Source organism: Equus przewalskii, chromosome 16, assembly GCF_037783145.1.
Source record: "Equus przewalskii isolate Varuska chromosome 16, EquPr2, whole genome shotgun sequence".
In the NCBI taxonomy this organism is placed as follows: domain Eukaryota; kingdom Metazoa; phylum Chordata; class Mammalia; order Perissodactyla; family Equidae; genus Equus; species Equus przewalskii.
The window spans coordinates 26,003,315-26,022,415 of record NC_091846.1 but is presented as its reverse complement, the minus strand read 5'-3'; the positions used below and the strand labels follow the sequence as shown (position 1 = coordinate 26,022,415).

Here is a 19,101-nt window from a genome sequence, read left to right as displayed (position 1 = left end):
CCCAGAACTTAGAGATTCTCTTTCAATGCCCCACCATCAGCCCTGAAGGGTGAAGCCACTTGTCCAGGTCACACAACTACTCTGAAGAACTAAGCTCTTGTCTCCTTCACTATGTCTCTCTTCGCTTCTTATACTTCTAGAGTCAAATTACTAGCATCCTTACTTTATCCAACCTTTTGACCCCCTTCAGGATTTTAAGTCAAATTATTTTAACTTTATCTGGAAATAGTTGTGAACATGACTGTAATTATGTTAACACTGTAATATAAAAACACTTATTTATCAACATTTTATATGCTTTATTGAAAGTTGACAAGTGCAACAGTTAAATACAGTGACACCTTACAACTGTGTAGAGAACATGCACAGAAACATATGCATATAACTACTATACAGGTAATATGCAGAAACCCCTACTGGGAAACTCATTTCATTAGCTAGAACTGACCATTTTCAAAGTATTCAACCAGCTCAATCAAAGGACTTCAGTGAAGGGATTTACTTCAAGATATTCAGCAGCTAGAGGATTTCAGATTACACAGAGTGACTAACTGTGCCAAATTCTTAAAATTTCTTTAGGTGTGGTTTGCTTCATGTAACGTTTACGTAGATCTCTATATAAAAGACAACCCACACCTCTTCAGACAGCCAATGAAACATCTAAATTTCAATCTGTACAACCTAAATAGTAGTTACAGTCCTCTATGGTACAAAAGTTACACTACATACACAAATATACAATAAGCAAAACAACCTTTCTGGTAAGATAGCCTAGGTCCCAGCTACCTGTCACCATTGAGTCAACTCTAACAGTGTGTGTCATCCACTGTTTCAGAAAGAGGCACAGTACTATTGTTTTTTATGGATTTTGGTGACAGTTGTCAATTTGTACAATGAACTGTTTCCCCTCATTTTAGGTGAGACTCTGCATCAGTCTTTACTTCTACCTCCCTTTCGAGTTCCTCATGGGGGAGGAGGAGAGAGGAGAGTCCGGTGGAGCTCCACTGCTTCGTAACCCTGTGTAGCACACTGAGTGCAAGCAGGAGAGCACGCCTGGAAGTGGGGGTGGGGAGCAGGGGAGACATGGAAAGGCACACAGCTCCTCAGCGTGAATTAAACCATTTTTCACATATCTGCCAAGCAGCATGAGGTCCCAGCACATCCATGCTAATTCTCTGATTAACCTTTAATTCACCCAACTAAGAAATTTCTTCAAGCCAAAAGCATATGAGTGTTTAATACTGGAAAAAAGAGATAATGGCATATGTCAGTCTCACGTCTCTTTTGCAGCGAGCAATGAAATGGGTGACTGTGGAGGCGGATCCCCCCCAGTACATCTTCTCTGGTCTGTTCAGTTCAGACAGCAGCAACCAGTTCTGCAGGGGCATAGGAAGCTACGCGGTTGGTCCTGAGCCCTGGGAGGCTGGCTGGGCCGGGGGCTGTGTGGTCCCCTGTGGCTGTGTGGTGGCAGGGGGGGAGCCAGTCTGCAGCTGGGCCTGAAACTGGGCAAGCTGCTCAGGACTGGCCAGTGTCTTCAGCAGATTGTTTTCCTGCTCCAACTGGGAATTTTTCTCTATTAGTTCTTTGATTTGCTCTTTGAGGACCTCCACTTCCTCTCTAACCGCATACATCAAATGGCTTTTCACCAGATCCTGAAAGGAAGAGGGGGAAAAAATGTTTAACTTACTATTTCCCAGGACTCTGAACTTCTAAAGCATTATTTTACATGGCTCTCCCTAACCATTTTCACCTCCCGTCTTTAGAGCTCATTTAAAGACACTCAGGGAAATCAACTATACAGATGCTTAAGTTTAACCTGTAAGCGATCACGCTTTTTAAAAGTCTATGCATTCTTTGTAGCCGTTAGCCAGGAATGCATAGAGTCGGGTTTCCTACTCGAGATGACAAAATGCACCGAGCTCTGGGGCTCTGGCCGGAGCCTGGCAGCCGCCTGGCCGCCGCGATGTCCAGGCCCGCAGCAACGGTAGCCGCTTCCCCGCCCCCAAGTCCCTCCCTCCGCCCGCTGGACCGCCTCCCTCAGCACCGGCTGCAGCCAGTTCCTACAGAGCGTGTTGCCGCATTTTCCTCCCTCCACCCCTACCCCCCTACTTTCGCGATTAAGCTGACATCACAGAAACCTGGGCAGACGTCGCAGCCAATGGGAGCTCGAGTTATTTATAGCTCCGAATTAAAGGTTCGAGTTTGCCTAGCAACAGTGGGCAGAGAATCCCGTGAGAAGAGCCACAGGCGCTGCTCCAATAACAAAGAACGGCCAAGGCGGAAATGAAAAATAGGAGAAATCCAGGCACAGGCTGAGAAGACAAAACTTTTCTCCGATTCTTCTTTATTGTGCAGTCGCGGACATCACTGGGGATCCGTTTGTGCACGGTCTAAAGAGCCCTTCCCCGAGATCCCACTTCTGGGGCCCTCCCCCCGCCCACCAGCCCCTAGTAAACCTTAAGATTCCTAGTAAAGCCACATCCCTAGAGATGTGCCCACGACAGAAGGGCAGGCAGGGCCAGCGCCTCCTAGCAATTCCCCAGCAAAAAGGGACACCTCTGCAAAAATCCCGACATTATGTGAAATCGGTCCCGGTCCGGGAAAGAAGAACATTTAATACCCTCAGGGCCCCTTCTCTCTCCACAGCAGCCGTGGTACGTGGCTTCATGCTGGCAGAGCCGAGGCAGTGCCGGCATTTCCAAATGTATGAAGAGCAACCGTCATCATAACTATGGATGCAGTGCTTCCATCCTAAGACATCGCGCTTTTTGTACTGTGCCCACATTTAGTACAAATTATTTTTAATCAGTACATACCATAGCTTGCTCGATTTTGTTGTCAATAGCTACCACACTTGCACCAGAGGAGCTGGAAAAGAGGGGGGGAAACATCGATAAATGACATTTATTTTAAACATCCAAGACAAAAAAAGATTTCCCAATTCTGCGATGTTACCAGTATAATTTTTTGAATATTCGTTAACGCTATATATCACCCTCCAGAAAACACCAGCCACTCTTTTACTAACGAATATCCAGACATTTCTCTATTTTAGTGAGCCACAAAAGCCTAAATTACATAATGTGGTAAAAGCCTATGCTCTGGCCAGATCTGTGAAAAGAAGGCTATTCTCAAGATTTCAAAAAGCAACATCCATGTCACCGTACTCTCAGCAATGGACAAAGGAATTCGCCTGGCTCTCTTTCACCTGCATTACTACAAGTATCTCACGAGTAAATTTAAAGAAACTGTCCCAGCCGACATTTACCTATTATCAAGTCTCACAGAGGCGTTTTCAGTCCCCAGCAAGGATGACAAGAAAGAAATTGAAAAATGTCTCAGTTGGTAAACTCCTAGATCCATCGCCACTGGTCTACACCATTGGGATTTCATGCAATTGCAGCCAAAAACACCCTCGCAGAAAAAAAGAGGGAATACCAGCAGCCTTGTTTGTGCTAGACAAAAATCTTCTAGCTTTCTGCAGCTCAGAGAGAAATAGAAAACAGCAGCCCTAATTTAAAGAAACCCGGCTCCTGGGGCTTGGCGATTCCGGGAAGATGCGGATCCCACTGCCATACGAAGAAGGCTCCCAGGTCGACAGCCCGGTTCCACTAAGCTCTAAACCGGGACTCGGCACTCGGCGCAAAATATATCCAGGGAAGAGCGGCGCCGATTGGCCAGCACACCATTGGAGCCGCCCCCTTCCCCCTTCCCCGCCCTCCTCCCGCTTCCCCGCCTTCCTCCCCACCCCCACCCCCGCCCCCAGCCTCCCGATCCCGCTCTTCGGGTGGGCTGGCCCAGGCCGCACTCAGAGGGGCTGAGGTGCGGCGCTGTCGAGGCCTGTACGGCCTCGGATACCCGGGCCACTGCTTCAGCAGGAAACGTTGAGGGTCCCTGAAAAATACGATGGGGGCCCCGCACGTGCTTACGTTTAAGAAGTCAGACCCCGTCCCTGGAGCTGCCTGTCCCCGCGGCTGCCACGGCGAAAGCTTCCTATTTGCAACCAGAACCGTCTGAGCTACTGGGCATGCCCAGTCCCACCGCTAAGACTTGCAGGAGCTCCAGTGTCTGGATTTCAATTATCTAGTTCTTACAGGCAGCAGTAATGGGAGGATTTTCTAGGCGGTTTTATTTATAAAGATAATAACCATACTGTAATAATACTTCTTTTTTAAAGCCAGTGAATTTTAGAAGGAAAAAAATCACATTTGCTTTTTGAGAAATACCTTTCCATGAATTTATTAATTGTAGAAACAAAACCAAAAATATTACATATTCTTTGAAGGCATATATATATTGAGGAAAAAAAGGATCCACCAGATGAAATCCGATGGATCTTCTCAAATTGTCCCCGGAGCCACAAACCTTAAAATCACATCTCCCCTTCTTCCGTTCATAGGAAGAAAAATCAATCCACAGGTTGAATCCTACAGAGATCTATTTTCTCTAAGTCCCTAAGGCAAGTTTTTGGAAGTGGCAATTCCTGTAAGTCTCCATCCTATGAGCCTCCTTACATCAGAGGGACTGAAATATTGTAAAGTATGTATTTCACCCTATGGCCACACTAAACAAAATAATTCCCTTCTCTAAACCAAAACCAAGAAATCTGGGTGTAAAATAGTTTAACCCATTACATAATTTCCTCTATTAATTTAAAATATTTGCAAGGATGCATCAATTGAGATTACAATGTAATATACTAAAAATCTAAGCCCTTAAATTTGTTTATCTTAGATTATAAAGTTTACAATTCAATACATTTGAGAAGGCAAATTTAACCTCTACAATACTGCCCTCTAATGGCATAATCCTATAAAACCAGAAACAAATAAACAAAACCTACAAATAGTAAAGGCGATGCAAGTTGTATCACAAATAATTCCAACATAAAATCTGACCAGAGAACATATATGTATATATTCTATTTACACATATACACACATACATACACACACACACATACACACACACACACACACATACAGTCTTGTCTTTTTTCAAATAAGTATTCTCCCTCAAGCAGCATCTTTTAATTTAGGAAATTTTAATTGCCATCAGATCCTTTCAGACAAGGCTGGCAGGGAGCAATTCGTTTTCGAAATTGTCCAAAGAGATTAGGAACCAAATCTGGTGAACACGGTAGATGATGAAAAGGGCAATTCTCTTTTGGGTTAAAAACCAAAGTGTGACTAACTATAAAGCAATAACATTCTCCTTTATTATAAGGTTCATATTATTTTCCAAATTTTAAGGCTTTGATTTTGAATAACAAAACTTGTTAGCATATTTATAATTTACAAAAATCAACATATAAACTATCTCATGATAGAAATTTTAGGAAGGCACCCATTTTCAGTAGAAACAAAATAAGTAGAAGCTTAAAAATCACAATAATTTGGGAAGCAAGCACGTGGTCCTTATGTCTATGAATGTTAGGCAGAATTATTATTTACTACATAATAGTTTCTATATTTTTAAAGATAAAGTTACCACTGAAAGATAAAGTTATCACTAAAACTATGTGTATTAAGTCCATTTACATATTTTAACTAAACTACACAGGAAAAGTTATTAAAGAAAGCATCATCTTAAGCTGTAAAGAGCTTAAAGAAACAAAACTCGAAGGTCATGTAAAGAAATAAATTTGAAATTCTCAGCTGAATTTGTAAGATTACTGAATTAATGAAATTTTACTCACAATGGTCCTTAACACAAACAGAAAGAAAGAAGTTGGTTATGTTTCCATTTCATTCACTTTGACTGACCATCCATTGTATTAAGCTAGAGAAGCCAATACAAGCAACCAGTCTGTTTAACCAGTATCCCTACAGATGCACATTATGGTCATACTTTGCTATTTTAAATAAAATTGCAAAAAGCATACATCCTTCACTATTTGTGTATATATTTCTGGAGAATTTACAGGGGAAAGGATATGGAACAAAAAACTGATTAGAAATCTATTTCTTTTCATATCTTTCACATAAATATGCTAGATTCCTTTAAAACTAGATTTGTATATGGAAACTGAAACGATAATTTGAAAGAGAAGGCAAAGGAATTGAAGGAAAGCTCCAAGGAGGAAAACTCATGGGTCAGAAATGGCTTAGGCAAAATGGCTAGAATAACTCTCAAAGATTCTCCTCTTCGCAAGACACAACATCTATGAGTGTAGTGCCAAGTCAGAGCTCAACAAAGACTAGCTAACAGGACAGGCAAAGCACTACTGTGCCTCCAGGAGAGAGACCCCTAAAGGTGTGGATGATAACAGTCATCTTCAGGCCCTAGGCAGAGGTCAGGGCTCACTCCAGTGGGAATCTGGAGCACAGCAAATTACCTGGACATTTGATATTGGGGTGTTTTTTGTTGTCGTTTTTCTACTTTGTTTTGTTTGCCTAAGAGCCTTTTTACCTGGATTCCAATTCCATCACCTTGGCATATTGGCAGCAGGCACATCAGGACAGGAGAAGAAGAGCAGGGGCAGGGCCCGTGTGTTTCTAACGCAGTAACACAGGCTTTTCTTCCAAACTTGATCTGACTTGGCCAATATAGATGCAGGTGGAGATTTACCATTCAAATAGGATTTCCTATTTCTCCCTCTGTCCAAACCCCTTGCCAATCTAAAGTGACTGCCAGGGAAGAGGCTGTAGCATGTCACCCCCTGCCTGACCAATCGCCGCTGTCAGGGCCTGCCAGTCCTTCCCCTTCCCCAGTTTCCTCTCTCTAGGCACTGGGAGCATGGTTACCCGGTTTAGCAAACGAGACTACAGGGCTCCCAGTTAAAGGTGAACTGCAGATGAACAATGAATAATGGTTTAGTGTTGGCACGGTCAGAACAAGAAGCAACTCCAAAGAAATCAAAACAAGAAAATTCAACCATATTTTAAATTTCCTTGATCATCACAGGAAAGTTGGAAGATGAAGTTGAGGAAATCTTCCAAAAAGTAGAACAAAAGAAAAAGAAATGGAATTGAGAAATACACTGTAAGAGGCTCAAAAGATGAATCAAGGAGGTCTAACATCAAAAACAGGATGAATTCCAAAAACACAGAACTGAGGGAAGGAAATGATCAAAGAAGTAATTTAAGAATTTTTCCAGAACTGAAGGGCACAAGTCTCCAGAGATTAAATGAGATGACCAAATGGCCACCATAATAAATGGAAAAAACCCTACACCAAAGCACATCATCATGAGACTAAAGACCACTCAGGACAGAGGACATCCTAACAGCTTCCAAACAGAAGTAACAAGTCACAAACACAGGAACTAGTATCCGAATGGTTTTGCTGGCTGACAGAAAACAGTGGAGAAATTATCTTTAAAATTCTGAGAGAAAAATGTTTTTCTCTTGGTCAAATCATCACTTTAGTGTAAAGGTAGAATAAAAACCTTCTCAGACATTTCACACACCAAAGTGGAGGAGCAAAGCAAGAAAAAGGGCTCAGCAAGATGAACACGTTCTAGAGATTTGCCGTACAGCCTGTACCTGTCGTCAACAATACTGTGCTGTGCACCGAAAACTTTGTTAAGAGGGCGGATCTCAAGTGAACTCTTCCTACCATAATAAAATAAAATTTAAAAAATAATAAATACTGTATATTCCAAAAGAAAAAAGAAGTCATGGGAAATATGAACGGGGCAGGGGGGAGAAGGAAGGGAATCAATCTCAGGATGACAGCTGCTGAGCAAGCCTAAGCAGGAACGGGTCTGTAACGGATCAGGAAGATGGGGCTTCTGGATGGAGAGCCTTGGTGGGAACAGAGATGTGATCTGGTACATCTGAGCACTGGCGGGGGGCCAGGGAGCTACAGACAGGCATGGGACAGGTCGATGGAGCAGTTAGATAAGTTCAAAGACAGTTTTACAAGAAACAAAAGAAAAAAATGGTAAATAAAATTTACATGACTATATTAACTTTTAAATTTTTTATTGTTTTAGCTTTAAAAAGTTAACTTTGATAAGAAGGTAGTAGAAAGGAAAAAAAGGTGTGATAAGAATGGTTTAAAAGTGCTAAATCCTAATCTACCACAGCTAGATTATAAAGTATCTAAAATTGAAAAAGCAACAAACAACAGTATAAATATACTACATAGACATGTATAGCTAAACATGAGAAGACATAAAAATTAAAAGTGGCCACCTGTGAGGCATAGACTGGGGGACTGAAAAAAGGGAACTGCTAATATTTTTTTTCTCTTTTCTCTATTTGATCTTTAGGTGTGTGCAGGTATAAAGCAAATTTAATCAAAGCAGATTAAAAAAACATTTTAAAAGGAGAGAGTGGTATCTGCAGAGCGTTCCTCTGCTCCCAGGCTACAGCTGAGCACTTCTCAGCACGTGTGGAGAGGAGATGACCCAAGGCCGGGGAAAGAGCCATAAAAGAAGCAGGCAGAGCGATTTTTGGAAATTACACAGGGTCAGGAATAGCTGGTGTTCCCACCACCCTAAGTAAAAAGAACCTTGTAATCACAGGGCACCAGATATTCAGAAGGATACTGCCAAAATAAGGGGGAAAATTAGTTCTAGACGGAAGGGTGTTTTGGTCTTGTGTAAAGCATATTTAAAAGGAAGGCTTGCAAAGATCAAACTGTTTCCAAGTAACTTAATTTTGTCCCAAAACAAAGTTCAAGTATATTAAATAAAATACAGTTAGCATCCAATAATTCAGTGTCTGGCATCCAATGAAAAGTACCAGGCATACAAACAAGCAGGGAAATATGACTCATAATAAAGAGAAAAATCAATCAATCAAAATGACCCAGATATGACAAAGATGATATAATTTGTAGATGAGGACATTTAAACAATTATTATAACCATATTTTATATGTTCAAGAAGGTAGAAGAAAACAGCATATTAAGTCAAGGTATGGAAGGTATAAAGAAAACCCAAATTAGTTATTTGAAGATGAAAAATACAATGTTTGAGAAGAAAAACACATTGCATGGGATTAACAGCAGATTAGACAGGGCACAAGATATATTAGCGATATATTAGCAACAGAAACAAAACACAGAGAGGAAAAAAACTTTTAAAAAAGAACAAAATAAAAAGGGGAAAACATCATTGAACTGCCGGGCAATTTCAAGCAACCAAATACATCTTTAGCGAAGTCCCTAAAGAAGAGAAGAGGAAAAGAGGAAAAATATTTGAAGAAATAATGGCAGTTTTCTCCAAATTTTATCAAAACAATAAATCTACAGATCCAAGAAGCTAAACAAACCTCAAGCAGGAGAATTGTGAAGAAAACTACAAGGTGTATCATAATCAAATTGCCTAAAACCAATGATAAAGAGAAAATCTTAAAAGCCGTCAGAGGGGCCAGCCCAGTGGCACAGTGGTTAAGTCGCACATTCCACTTTGGTGGCCTGGGGTTCGCCTGTTCAGATCCTGGGTGTAGACACAGCACTGCTTATCAAGCCATGCTATAGCAGGCGTCCCACATATAAAATATAGAAAGATGGGCACGGCTGTTGGTTCTGGGCCAATATTCCTCAGCAAAAAGAGGAGGATTGGTGGCGAATGTTAGCTCAGGGCTAATCTTCCTCGAAAAAAAGAAAAGCCATCAGAAATAAGAACTACATTATACACAGAGCAACAAAGACAAGAATGATAACCAACTTCTAGCTGGAAACAATGCTAGACAGAAGGCAGTGCAGCAACATCTTTACAGTGCTGAAAGAAAAAAAATCCTATCAACCTACAATTCTATGCCCAATGAAAATATCTGTCAAAAATGAAAACAAAATTCATTCTTTTTTACACCTACAAAAGCTGGAAGACCTGCACTATAAGAAATTTTAAAGTAAGTCCTTCAGGCAGAAGGAAAATGATACCAGATGGAAATTGAGATCTACACAAAAGAATTAAGAACACCAGAAATGGTCACTATGTGGTTAAATATAAAAAAAATTTTCCCTAACTATTAAAATCTCTTTTAAAAGATAATTGACTATTTAAAGCAAAAATAATAACAATGTGTTACGGGGGGTGGGGCGGAGAGTGGGTAGAAGTAAAATGTATGATGAAAACAGAACACAGGCCAGGAGGGGAGAAGGGAAGGTTACTGCTCTAAGGTTTGTACAGTACTTCAAAGCAGACTAGAGATGTATACTACAAACTCTAAAACAACAATGGAAATAACAATACAAAGGGTCATAGCTAATAAGCCAATAAAGGAGATAAAATGGAATCATAAGAAATTACACAATCTAAAAGAAAGTAGAATAAGAGGAAAAGGAGAATAAAGGACAGAATAAAAAATAAATAACAAGATACTAGATTTAAAACTACAGCAATAATCACATTCAATTTAATGGTCTCAATTAAGCACCTTAATTGAAAGGTAGAAATTGTCAGACTGGATAAAAAAAAGCAAGACACAACTATCTGCCCTATAATAAGTTACTTTAAAAATAAAGGCACGAATAGATAAATAAGATGATGAAAGAAGATATTCTATGTTAGCAATAATCAAAATGCAGACCAAGTGGACTGCAGAGCAAAAATCACTACATAATGAATAAATGGTCAATTCATCAAGAGGTTATAAAAACCCTAAATACTTATATGCTGGTACCAGAGCTTCAAAATACACGAAGCAAAAACTGATAGAAGTACAAGGAGAAATAGAAAAATCTACAATTAAATTGGAGTTTTCAACAATCCTCTCACAATAATAGAAAAAGCAAGCAGAAAATAAGTAAGGATATAGAACACATGAATAACACTGTCAACCACTTGACCTAATTGGTTTTTGTAGAACATTCCATCCAATAACAGAATACACACTCTTTTCAAGCACACATAGAATTTTTACCAAGAAAGATCATATTCTGAGCAATAAATTAAGTCTCAGTAAATCTAAAAGAATTCAAATCATAACAAGTATATTCTCTGAGGACAATGGAATTAAACTAGAAATCAACTACAAAAAGTTATTTGGAAAATCTCTAAGTATTTGTAAAGAAAATAACACATCTAAATAACACATGGGTCAAATACATAATCAAAAGGGAAATTAGAAAGTATTTTGAACTTAATAAAAATAAAAACATGGTATCAAATTTACTTTAATAAATTAAACGATTTTGATGAAATGAACAAATTCCTAGACACAAACTACCAAAATTCACTGGAGGAGAAATAACCTAAATAGCCCTTTGTTTTCAAAATTAATTTGTGGTTTAAAATCTTCCTAGACAAAAACATCAGGCCCAGATGGATTCACTGGTGAATGCTACGAAACATTTAAGGAAGAAATAATACCAATTCTACACAACCTCTTCCAGAAAACTGAAGAGAAGAAAACCTTCCCAATTCATTCTATAAGGCTAGCATTTCCCTAATACTAAAAGGAGACAGGGGCCGGCCCCGTGGCTGAGTGGTTAAATTCACACGCTCTGCTTTGGCAGCCCAGGGTTTCGCTGGTTTGGATCCTGGGCGCGGACATGGCACCCAGGCCACGTTGTCATGCCAGGCCATGTTGTCAGGCCACGTTGAGGCAGTGTCCCACATGGCACAACCAGAGGCACTCACAACTAGAATCTACAACTATGTACTAGGGGGCTTTGGGGAGAAGAAGGAAAAGAAAAAAAGAAGATTGGCAACAGCTGTTAGCTCAGGTGCCAATCTTTAAAAAAAAATAAAAAGACAAAGATACTATAAAAGAAAAAGCTAAAAAGAAAACTACAAACCATTAGCCCTGATGAACACAGATGCAAAAATTCTTGACAAAATTTTAGCGAATTGAATCCAACTGCTGTATATATAAAAAGAGTAATAAATACATCCTGACCAAATGGTATTTATCCTGAGAATGCAAGGTAAACATTTGAAAATCAATGTGATTCACCCCATCAACAGATGAAAGAAGACAAATTATAGGATCATCTCAACAGATGCAGAAAAAGCAATCTGACAAAACTCAACATCCATTCATGATAAAAGCTTTCAGCAAATAGAAATTGAAGGGAATTTCCTCAACTTGACAAAAGGCATGTACAAAAGCCATTCAGCTGACATCATACTTAATGGTAAAAGAATGACTGTGTTCCCCTTAAGATTGCAAACAAGGCAAGAATGTACACTCTCAGCACTCCTACTCATATCATACTGGAGGTAATAGCCAGGCAGTAGGCAAAAAAAAAAGGAAGAAAGAAAGGAAAGGCATCCAGATTAGAAAGAAAAAAATAAAACTTTCTCTATTCACAGATAATATGATTGTCTATGTAGAACACCCCAAAGAATCCACAAATAAACTACTAGAACTAACAAGAAGCATGTTTATCAAGGTCACAGAATGTAGGTTCAATATAGAAAAATGAATTGTATTTCTGTATTTTAGCATGAACAATTAAAAACTGAAATTTTTAAAAGTTCCATTTACAACTTCATAAAAATATCTGAAACAGGTATAATCTAACAAAATATGTACAAGATCTGTATGCTGAACACCACAAAACAGTGATGAAAGAAATCAAAGAGAACCAAATAAATGGTGAGATATACCATATTCGTTGATTGAAAGACTCAATATTGTCAATATGTTGATTTCCCCTACTATCAACTAAAGTATGGATTCAATGTAATCCCAATCAAAATCCAAGCGAGACTTTCTGTAGAAAATGACAAAGTGATTCTAAAACTTAGATGTAAAGGCAAAGGAACTGGAATAACCAAAACAATTTTAAAAGAACAAAGCTGAAGGACTCACACTGCCTCATCTCAAGCCTTTCTGTAAAGCCACTCTTATCAAAATAGCGTGGTATTGGTAAAAGGACAGATGTATAGAGCAATGGAACAGGACAGAGAGGTCAGAAATAAACCCACACATACATAGAAAATTGATTTTCAAGAAAGACATAAAGGTGATTCAATGCACAATGACAGTCTCTTCAACGAATAGTGCTGGAACAATTGGATAGCCACGTACAAAACAAAATTAAACTCAACTTGACCCATTCCTCCCACCATATGAAATATTAACTTAAATTGATTGTAGACCTAAATAAAACCCCAACCCACAAAACTTCTATAAGAAAATATGGGAGAAATCTTTGGGACCCTGGATTAGGCAAAGAGGTCTTAGATATCATACCAAAAGCACACTCTATAAAAGAACAAAATCAACAAACTGCACTTTATCAAAATGAAGAATTTCTGTTTCCTCAAAGATGTTGTAAGAATGAAAAGACAAACTATAGACTGGAATTAAATGTTGCAAGTCACATACCCGATAAAGGACCTATATCCAGAATATATAAAGAACTCTCAAAGCTCAATAGCAAGAAAACAAACAACCCAATAAAAAAAGTAGGCAAAAGACACTTTATCAAAAAAGATATATGGGTGGTAAATAAGCACATGGAAAAAATGCTAAACATCATTAATCATTACAGAAATGCAAACTAAAACCAAATGAGATGGCTAAAATAAAAAAAATTAAACCTAAAAATACCAACTGTTGACAAGACTGCAGAAAAATTGGAATGCTAATATATTGATGGTGGGAATGCAAAATGGTACAACCACTTTGCAAAAACAGTTTAGCAGTTGCTTATAAAGTAAGATACACTTTCCAGAAAACCCAATAATCCCAATCCAAGTTATTAAGTGGAATGAAAAGTATGTTCTCATAAAAATCTGGACATGAATGTTCTGACTCACTTTATCACAATCATTCAAAACTGGAAGTAATCCAAATGTCACTCAACTGGAGAAAGGATAAACAAACCATGGTACATCTATACAATGGAACACAACTCAGCAATAAAAAGAAATGAACTGATACACCTAACAACATGAATGAATTTCAGACATATTATGATAAGTAAAAGGAGCATGACTCAAAAGGCTACCAACTACATGATTCCATCTATATGACATTCTAGAAAGGGCAAAACTATAGGTACAGAAAACAGATCAGAAGTTGCCAGAGCCTTGGGTAAGAGAGGGGAGGTTTTCGTGGGTGATGAAACTTTCACATCTTGATTGTGGTGGCAGTACCACCACAGAACCACTGTGTTGGTCAAAACTTGTAGAACTGGGCGCCGACCAGTGGCACAGTGGTTAAGTTCGCACATTCCGCTTCAACAGCCCAGGGTTCACTGGTTCAGATCCTGGGTGCAGACCTACACACCGCTTAGCAAGCCATGCTGTGGCAGGAGTCCCACGTATAAAGCGGAGGAAGATGGGCACGGATGTTAGCTCAGGGCCAATCTTCCTCAGTAAAAAGAGGAGGATTGGCAGTGGATGTTAGCTCAGGTCTAATCTTCCTCCGAAAAAACAAACAAACTTGTAGAACCGTATACCAAAACAGAATCTTTACTGTATATAAATTATACTTTTTAAAAAAATGAAAGAAAAAAGTGGCTGCCTCTAGGTAGCAGACTGGGGAGGGAAAAAAAAAGGAACCACTAGTATTTTTTCTATTAACTCTATCTGATCTTTGTATCTGCAAATTTTTTTTTATTGTGGTAAAAATCATATACACTAAAATTTACCAACTTAACCGTAAAGTGTATTCATATTGTTGTGAAACAGATCTCCAAAACTTTTCATCTTGCAAATCTGAAACTATACCCATTAAACAACTCCTTCCTCCCAGCCCTGGTAACCACCATTCTACTTTCTGTTTTTATGAATTTGACTATTTTAGCTATCCGTACATGTATTATTTTGATTTAAAATATTTTAAAGTAAAAGCAAAGAAAAAAAGCTGTTAAAAGAGTTATATCAAAGACTTGGATACTTTCATTGAAGAGACCTAAAAATGCTTATTTTATAACTAATTAGTTACTCTATAATCATATGAAATGTATGATTGGGTTTGAATTTTAAACTATAATTTTGCTTTGTTCTTAAAGCTGTCAAGTTTGTTCATGATTAATGTGCAAGAGAACTCACTCAGCTGTACTGCTATCACAGGTTCCTGAAATCCCACATTAGTGTTGAAAGACTTAAAAAATAAAATACTTGCTTAGTGTGAGAATTTAAAAAATGCTAACAAAAATACTAATAAATTTAAATAAAACCTTTTATTTATTTATACACATATATATATAGTGTACAAGGCTCTCTGTAAATATTTTTTGTCTATTTTCTTCTAAACATTCATGATTAGTTTTAAATCATTGTTACAATTCTAGAAATAATTTCTAGCTCTCCCATATCTGTCTGTGCATGCCTCTATTTCTTTGCCTTATTTAACATAACTACTTTTTCCAAAAGAATGCCCATATGCTAAAAGGACTCAATGCCTTTAAGCAATAGAATTCAAATAGTTAACATTCCTTTTTTTATTTTTATCTTCATGAGAATAATAAGCTCCTCAAAGCCAAATTTCTTCATAAATTACCACTTGTGCTTAATAGCGGTAGATTATGAAAATTAGGAGCCACGGGCAAAAAGGGCATCACAGATTTACAAGCCAAATGGTATTCTATATAAAACATCTGAAGAAGAGAAATTTGTCTTGATTATGATTTTCTATTTCAAGAACCTCATGCAAGTCTCCCACCAAAAATGACTACTATTTCTATTTTACTTTTGCATAGCTATGGAAAATGGATGCTTCAAGCTCCTCTTTTACTTTTTAAAAGTAACTAGCTACCTTAAGGTAATTTTTCATATTAAATTCCAGAAGATAACAATGATAAGCAATACGGAAAGCAGAGCTAGTAGGATCTAGACTAACCACTGTTCTATGCATATAGAACCAGTTGGGACCATTAGAACTGGTCCTTTGGTGATCCTGAAACAATCAGAGGAAACTCAACTGAACAGCTTTATTTACAAAGGTGAAGACAAATTCAAGAGTATTACACTATTGTAATTTCTAATGAATTTCTAACGCAGTACAGACTTAGGTACGCATTAACAAACTGGAAAAGATAATTCTTTGTGTGCTAGGGACACAGTGAGTGTTTAATAAATACCTTCTGCTTTGATCAAGGGACACATTTCCATATTATGGTCTCTCTGGACTCCAGCTCTGTGATTTCACTGGGGCCTGGAGGTTTCTTTAACTGATCTATTCAGAATTTTAGAGCTGAATGGACCTTAGAAATCATCTAATTCTAATTTCCTTGTTCTGAAGGTTTTGAAATAGAAGCTCAAAGACATTTCATGTTTTGTCCAGGCCTTATCTAATTAATTACAACGGGGCATAGAACCAACTTCTGATTCCTCTAGACATGCAGACAAAGAATTTCAGTTCCACATATACAGATCTAAACTAAGAAATGTTGGAGCTGGAAGAACAGAGCTCGTAAAGTGCAGATCCCTCCTGCCCATCTCGATGGAACTTTAGTAATCATCTAAAGCTGCCCATTTTACAGATGAAGAATCCGGTTGGGAGTCTGTGTGGAGACCAAAGCCAGGAACCCATGCTGCGTCTGAGCTGGGCAGCCTGGCTGCAGGGTTTCTAGGCCTTGTCCTGAGTAGAGATGTTGAGCTCTTGGTGGAAGCCAGCCCTCCTGAGCTTCATGTTAGGAGATTATGATCCTAACATGATCATATTACAAGGCTAATGGGTACTCAGATCAGTCCTAGCACCAGCGAGCCCCACAGTCTGAGGAGGTGCTTCACAGCCGCCAGCAGGAGGGCCCAGCAGTGAGGGAGGCTCACCAGAGACACCGACTGCGGACAGGCACATCACTTTGTGAACGGAGCTAAGACAGATTTTCAACGGTGCTTTCACAAGTCCTGGTAGTTCTTTGGAGAGCCCTCCAGAACCGTGAGAAGGGCCAAAGGGAACCCAAGTAGACCAGAGAGAATGATGCTCACTCATAAAGAAAGGCAGGCTGTGTCCCCAAGGCTTGCAGCCAGGAATAAGAGGAGAAAATGGCCTTCGTAGGCTATCACTCTGAGAACCTCGGTGGCTTCCCAGTACAGTCCCCACAGATCTTCACTCTCGGCGGTCATTACCTGGGATCTCCTTCCCACTCCCACCCAGAGTATGATTCTGACATTGCTACGTTCTACATTATTCACAATTAAGTAAGAGTAAGAAGACAACATCCTGAAAGTAAAGTATTGAGGGGGCTACTAAGGTCAATGGAGTAGGAAATATGAATTTACAATGATCATTAGGGTCACTTTTTAGCATTTAAACTTGCTGCCAATTACTGTCAAAGAAATGGTCACTGCAATACATCTTAGCTAGAAGGATACAAACTAGATTAAAAAACTTTTCTATACATTAGCTCTTCAGGCATTCCTTCATTCGCTTATTCATATCTATTCAACACTGAGCACTCATGAAAGGCCAGGAACTTTAGGCTTAGCACTAAAATTATCGAGATGAATAAGATACAGTCCCTGCTTTCAGTCACCCAGGGGCAGTGGCAGGGCGTGGGGGAGAGTAAGACATGTGATACCCTTTGGGTATATAAAAAGAATGATGGTTAGCAGAAAGAAGCCAGGGGATGTTTCCAAGAGCAGAAGACTCTGCCTCTGGGCCTTGAAAACAAGTAGGAGTTGTCCAGTCGGACTACAAAGTACAAAGAGAATGAGAACACTGCACAAAAAGGGAGTGGCCAGGCAAAAGCAGCAAGAAGCAGCATGCTGAGTTCAGACACTTCTCAGTAGTTGAGTGTGGCTAGGGAGTAGGAAGTTGGGGGTTAGAGGTGGGAAGTGTAGAGAGAAGGAAAAAAGGCTGAGGCCTCACAGGCCCTGTGGTGGAGACTGGGCTGTAGTCTGAGGGCAATAGGGGTCCACACAAAAGGGTTTTTAGCAGACAAGTGATGCAGTAGGTTTTGTGTTTTAGCAAGGTCACCCCAACCACAATGTACAAGACTAAAGGAGATGGGACTTGGAGTAAAAGGAAGGAAACAGTGAGGGCCAGAACCAAGGAGGGGAGGGGAGAGAGAAAAGGAGGATAAATTCAAAAGATATTTGGGAGAGTGAACTGACAGGACTGGCTTGTGGGAGGTAAGGGAGGCAGGATGACTCCCAGGCTTCTGGATTTTGTGAATGGGTAAAAGGTGATGCCATTAACCAGGATGACACTGCAGTTAAGAAGAGGAACTGGTTCAGGGAAATGACATTGATAAGACACCCTAGGCAGTGGAAAATATGGTTTTGGAACTTAGGAGAGATGTGGCTTGAGAAAAATATTTGGAAGTTGTTAGGAACAGTAAACAGCTGTGGAAATAGATGAGATTATCTCAGGAATGTATATGGGAAAGAGATGGTGGAGCTGAGAGGTCACATGTCACTGGGGCAGCCATTCAGCATGGCAAAGACACCTGAGTTTTCCATGGGTCTAGTGGACACCACAGAAGGTAGCTGGGCTTGAGCGATTTTCTAAGAACCTTATCCAGGAGAGCAGCCTACTGGATGAGGAGATCAAGGAGCAAGAGAATGAAGGTGATTTGACTGTGGAGGGGCTGGGGAACAAAGAGATCAGGTTAGATCTCCAGTGCCAAGGTTCTCCAAAGAACCACCAGGTGTGTCCTCTGTGAAAGCCCACATGGGAATGGCTGCTTCACAGAAAGAGCCAAGCGTCAGTCAGACAGAGGAAGACAGAAAAGCAGCTGCAACCAACACAGAGAAGGGGGACACTGCAACAGCCGACACCCAGACTTCTGCCTCTCTGTTCTTCCTCCCCACGCAACGCCAGAGCACTACTTACTGAGAAAGGAAAGGGAGAGCACGTGAGAGCCCAACAATATCCTGCCCTCTAAGGTGCCAGAATCCAGACTAAGTTATTGTTTTTGTTTTGTTTTTATTACTTTTGGGGGAGAGAATGGGCAGAGAAGAGAGCTTTGATTCTGACATGAAAGTCAAGTTTCAAAATGAGAAGTGAGTTTTAAAAAACCGTGAGTGTTTAAATAACCAAAATTTACTGGAAAATGATAGAAATGGGTTGACACTGATAAGGCAGCCAGCTACTAGTGTGAAAGGGAGATTCAACAGGACACAATTAGTAGCAGTTATTAGAAGAAATAAAATAAAATTATTACATATTTATTCTCCCCAATGAGTTGAGGCACCTCAGTAAATAGTTATGGAAGGGGTCCAGAAGAATGCAGCATAAAACCACCAGCTGAGGGTCAAGTGGTGACCCTCATGATTGGAAGGGTCTGGCAAGAAC

General features: G+C 39.6%; 1 protein-coding gene across 13 annotated transcripts in view; it reads right to left on the bottom strand.

Annotated features, from left to right (window-relative positions):
• Window positions 1-278: 278 nt before the first annotated feature.
• Window positions 279-19,101, bottom strand: part of TSC22D1 (TSC22 domain family member 1) — a 132,924-nt gene continuing 114,101 nt past the window's right edge. For 11 of the 13 annotated variants that reach the window (XM_070578305.1, XM_070578311.1, XM_070578312.1 and 8 more), the window contains 2 exons: window positions 2,817-2,868; window positions 279-1,652 (listed from right to left, as the gene is read on the bottom strand). In XM_070578305.1, the coding sequence (XP_070434406.1) occupies window positions 1,395-1,652; window positions 2,817-2,868 (310 nt within the window). In that variant the 3' untranslated portion in view covers window positions 279-1,394. Of the gene's footprint in view, window positions 1,653-2,816; window positions 2,869-3,268; window positions 3,742-3,929; window positions 4,023-19,101 lie in introns of those variants that run through there. The other 2 variants (XM_070578332.1, XM_070578330.1) reach the window with 2 other exon arrangements.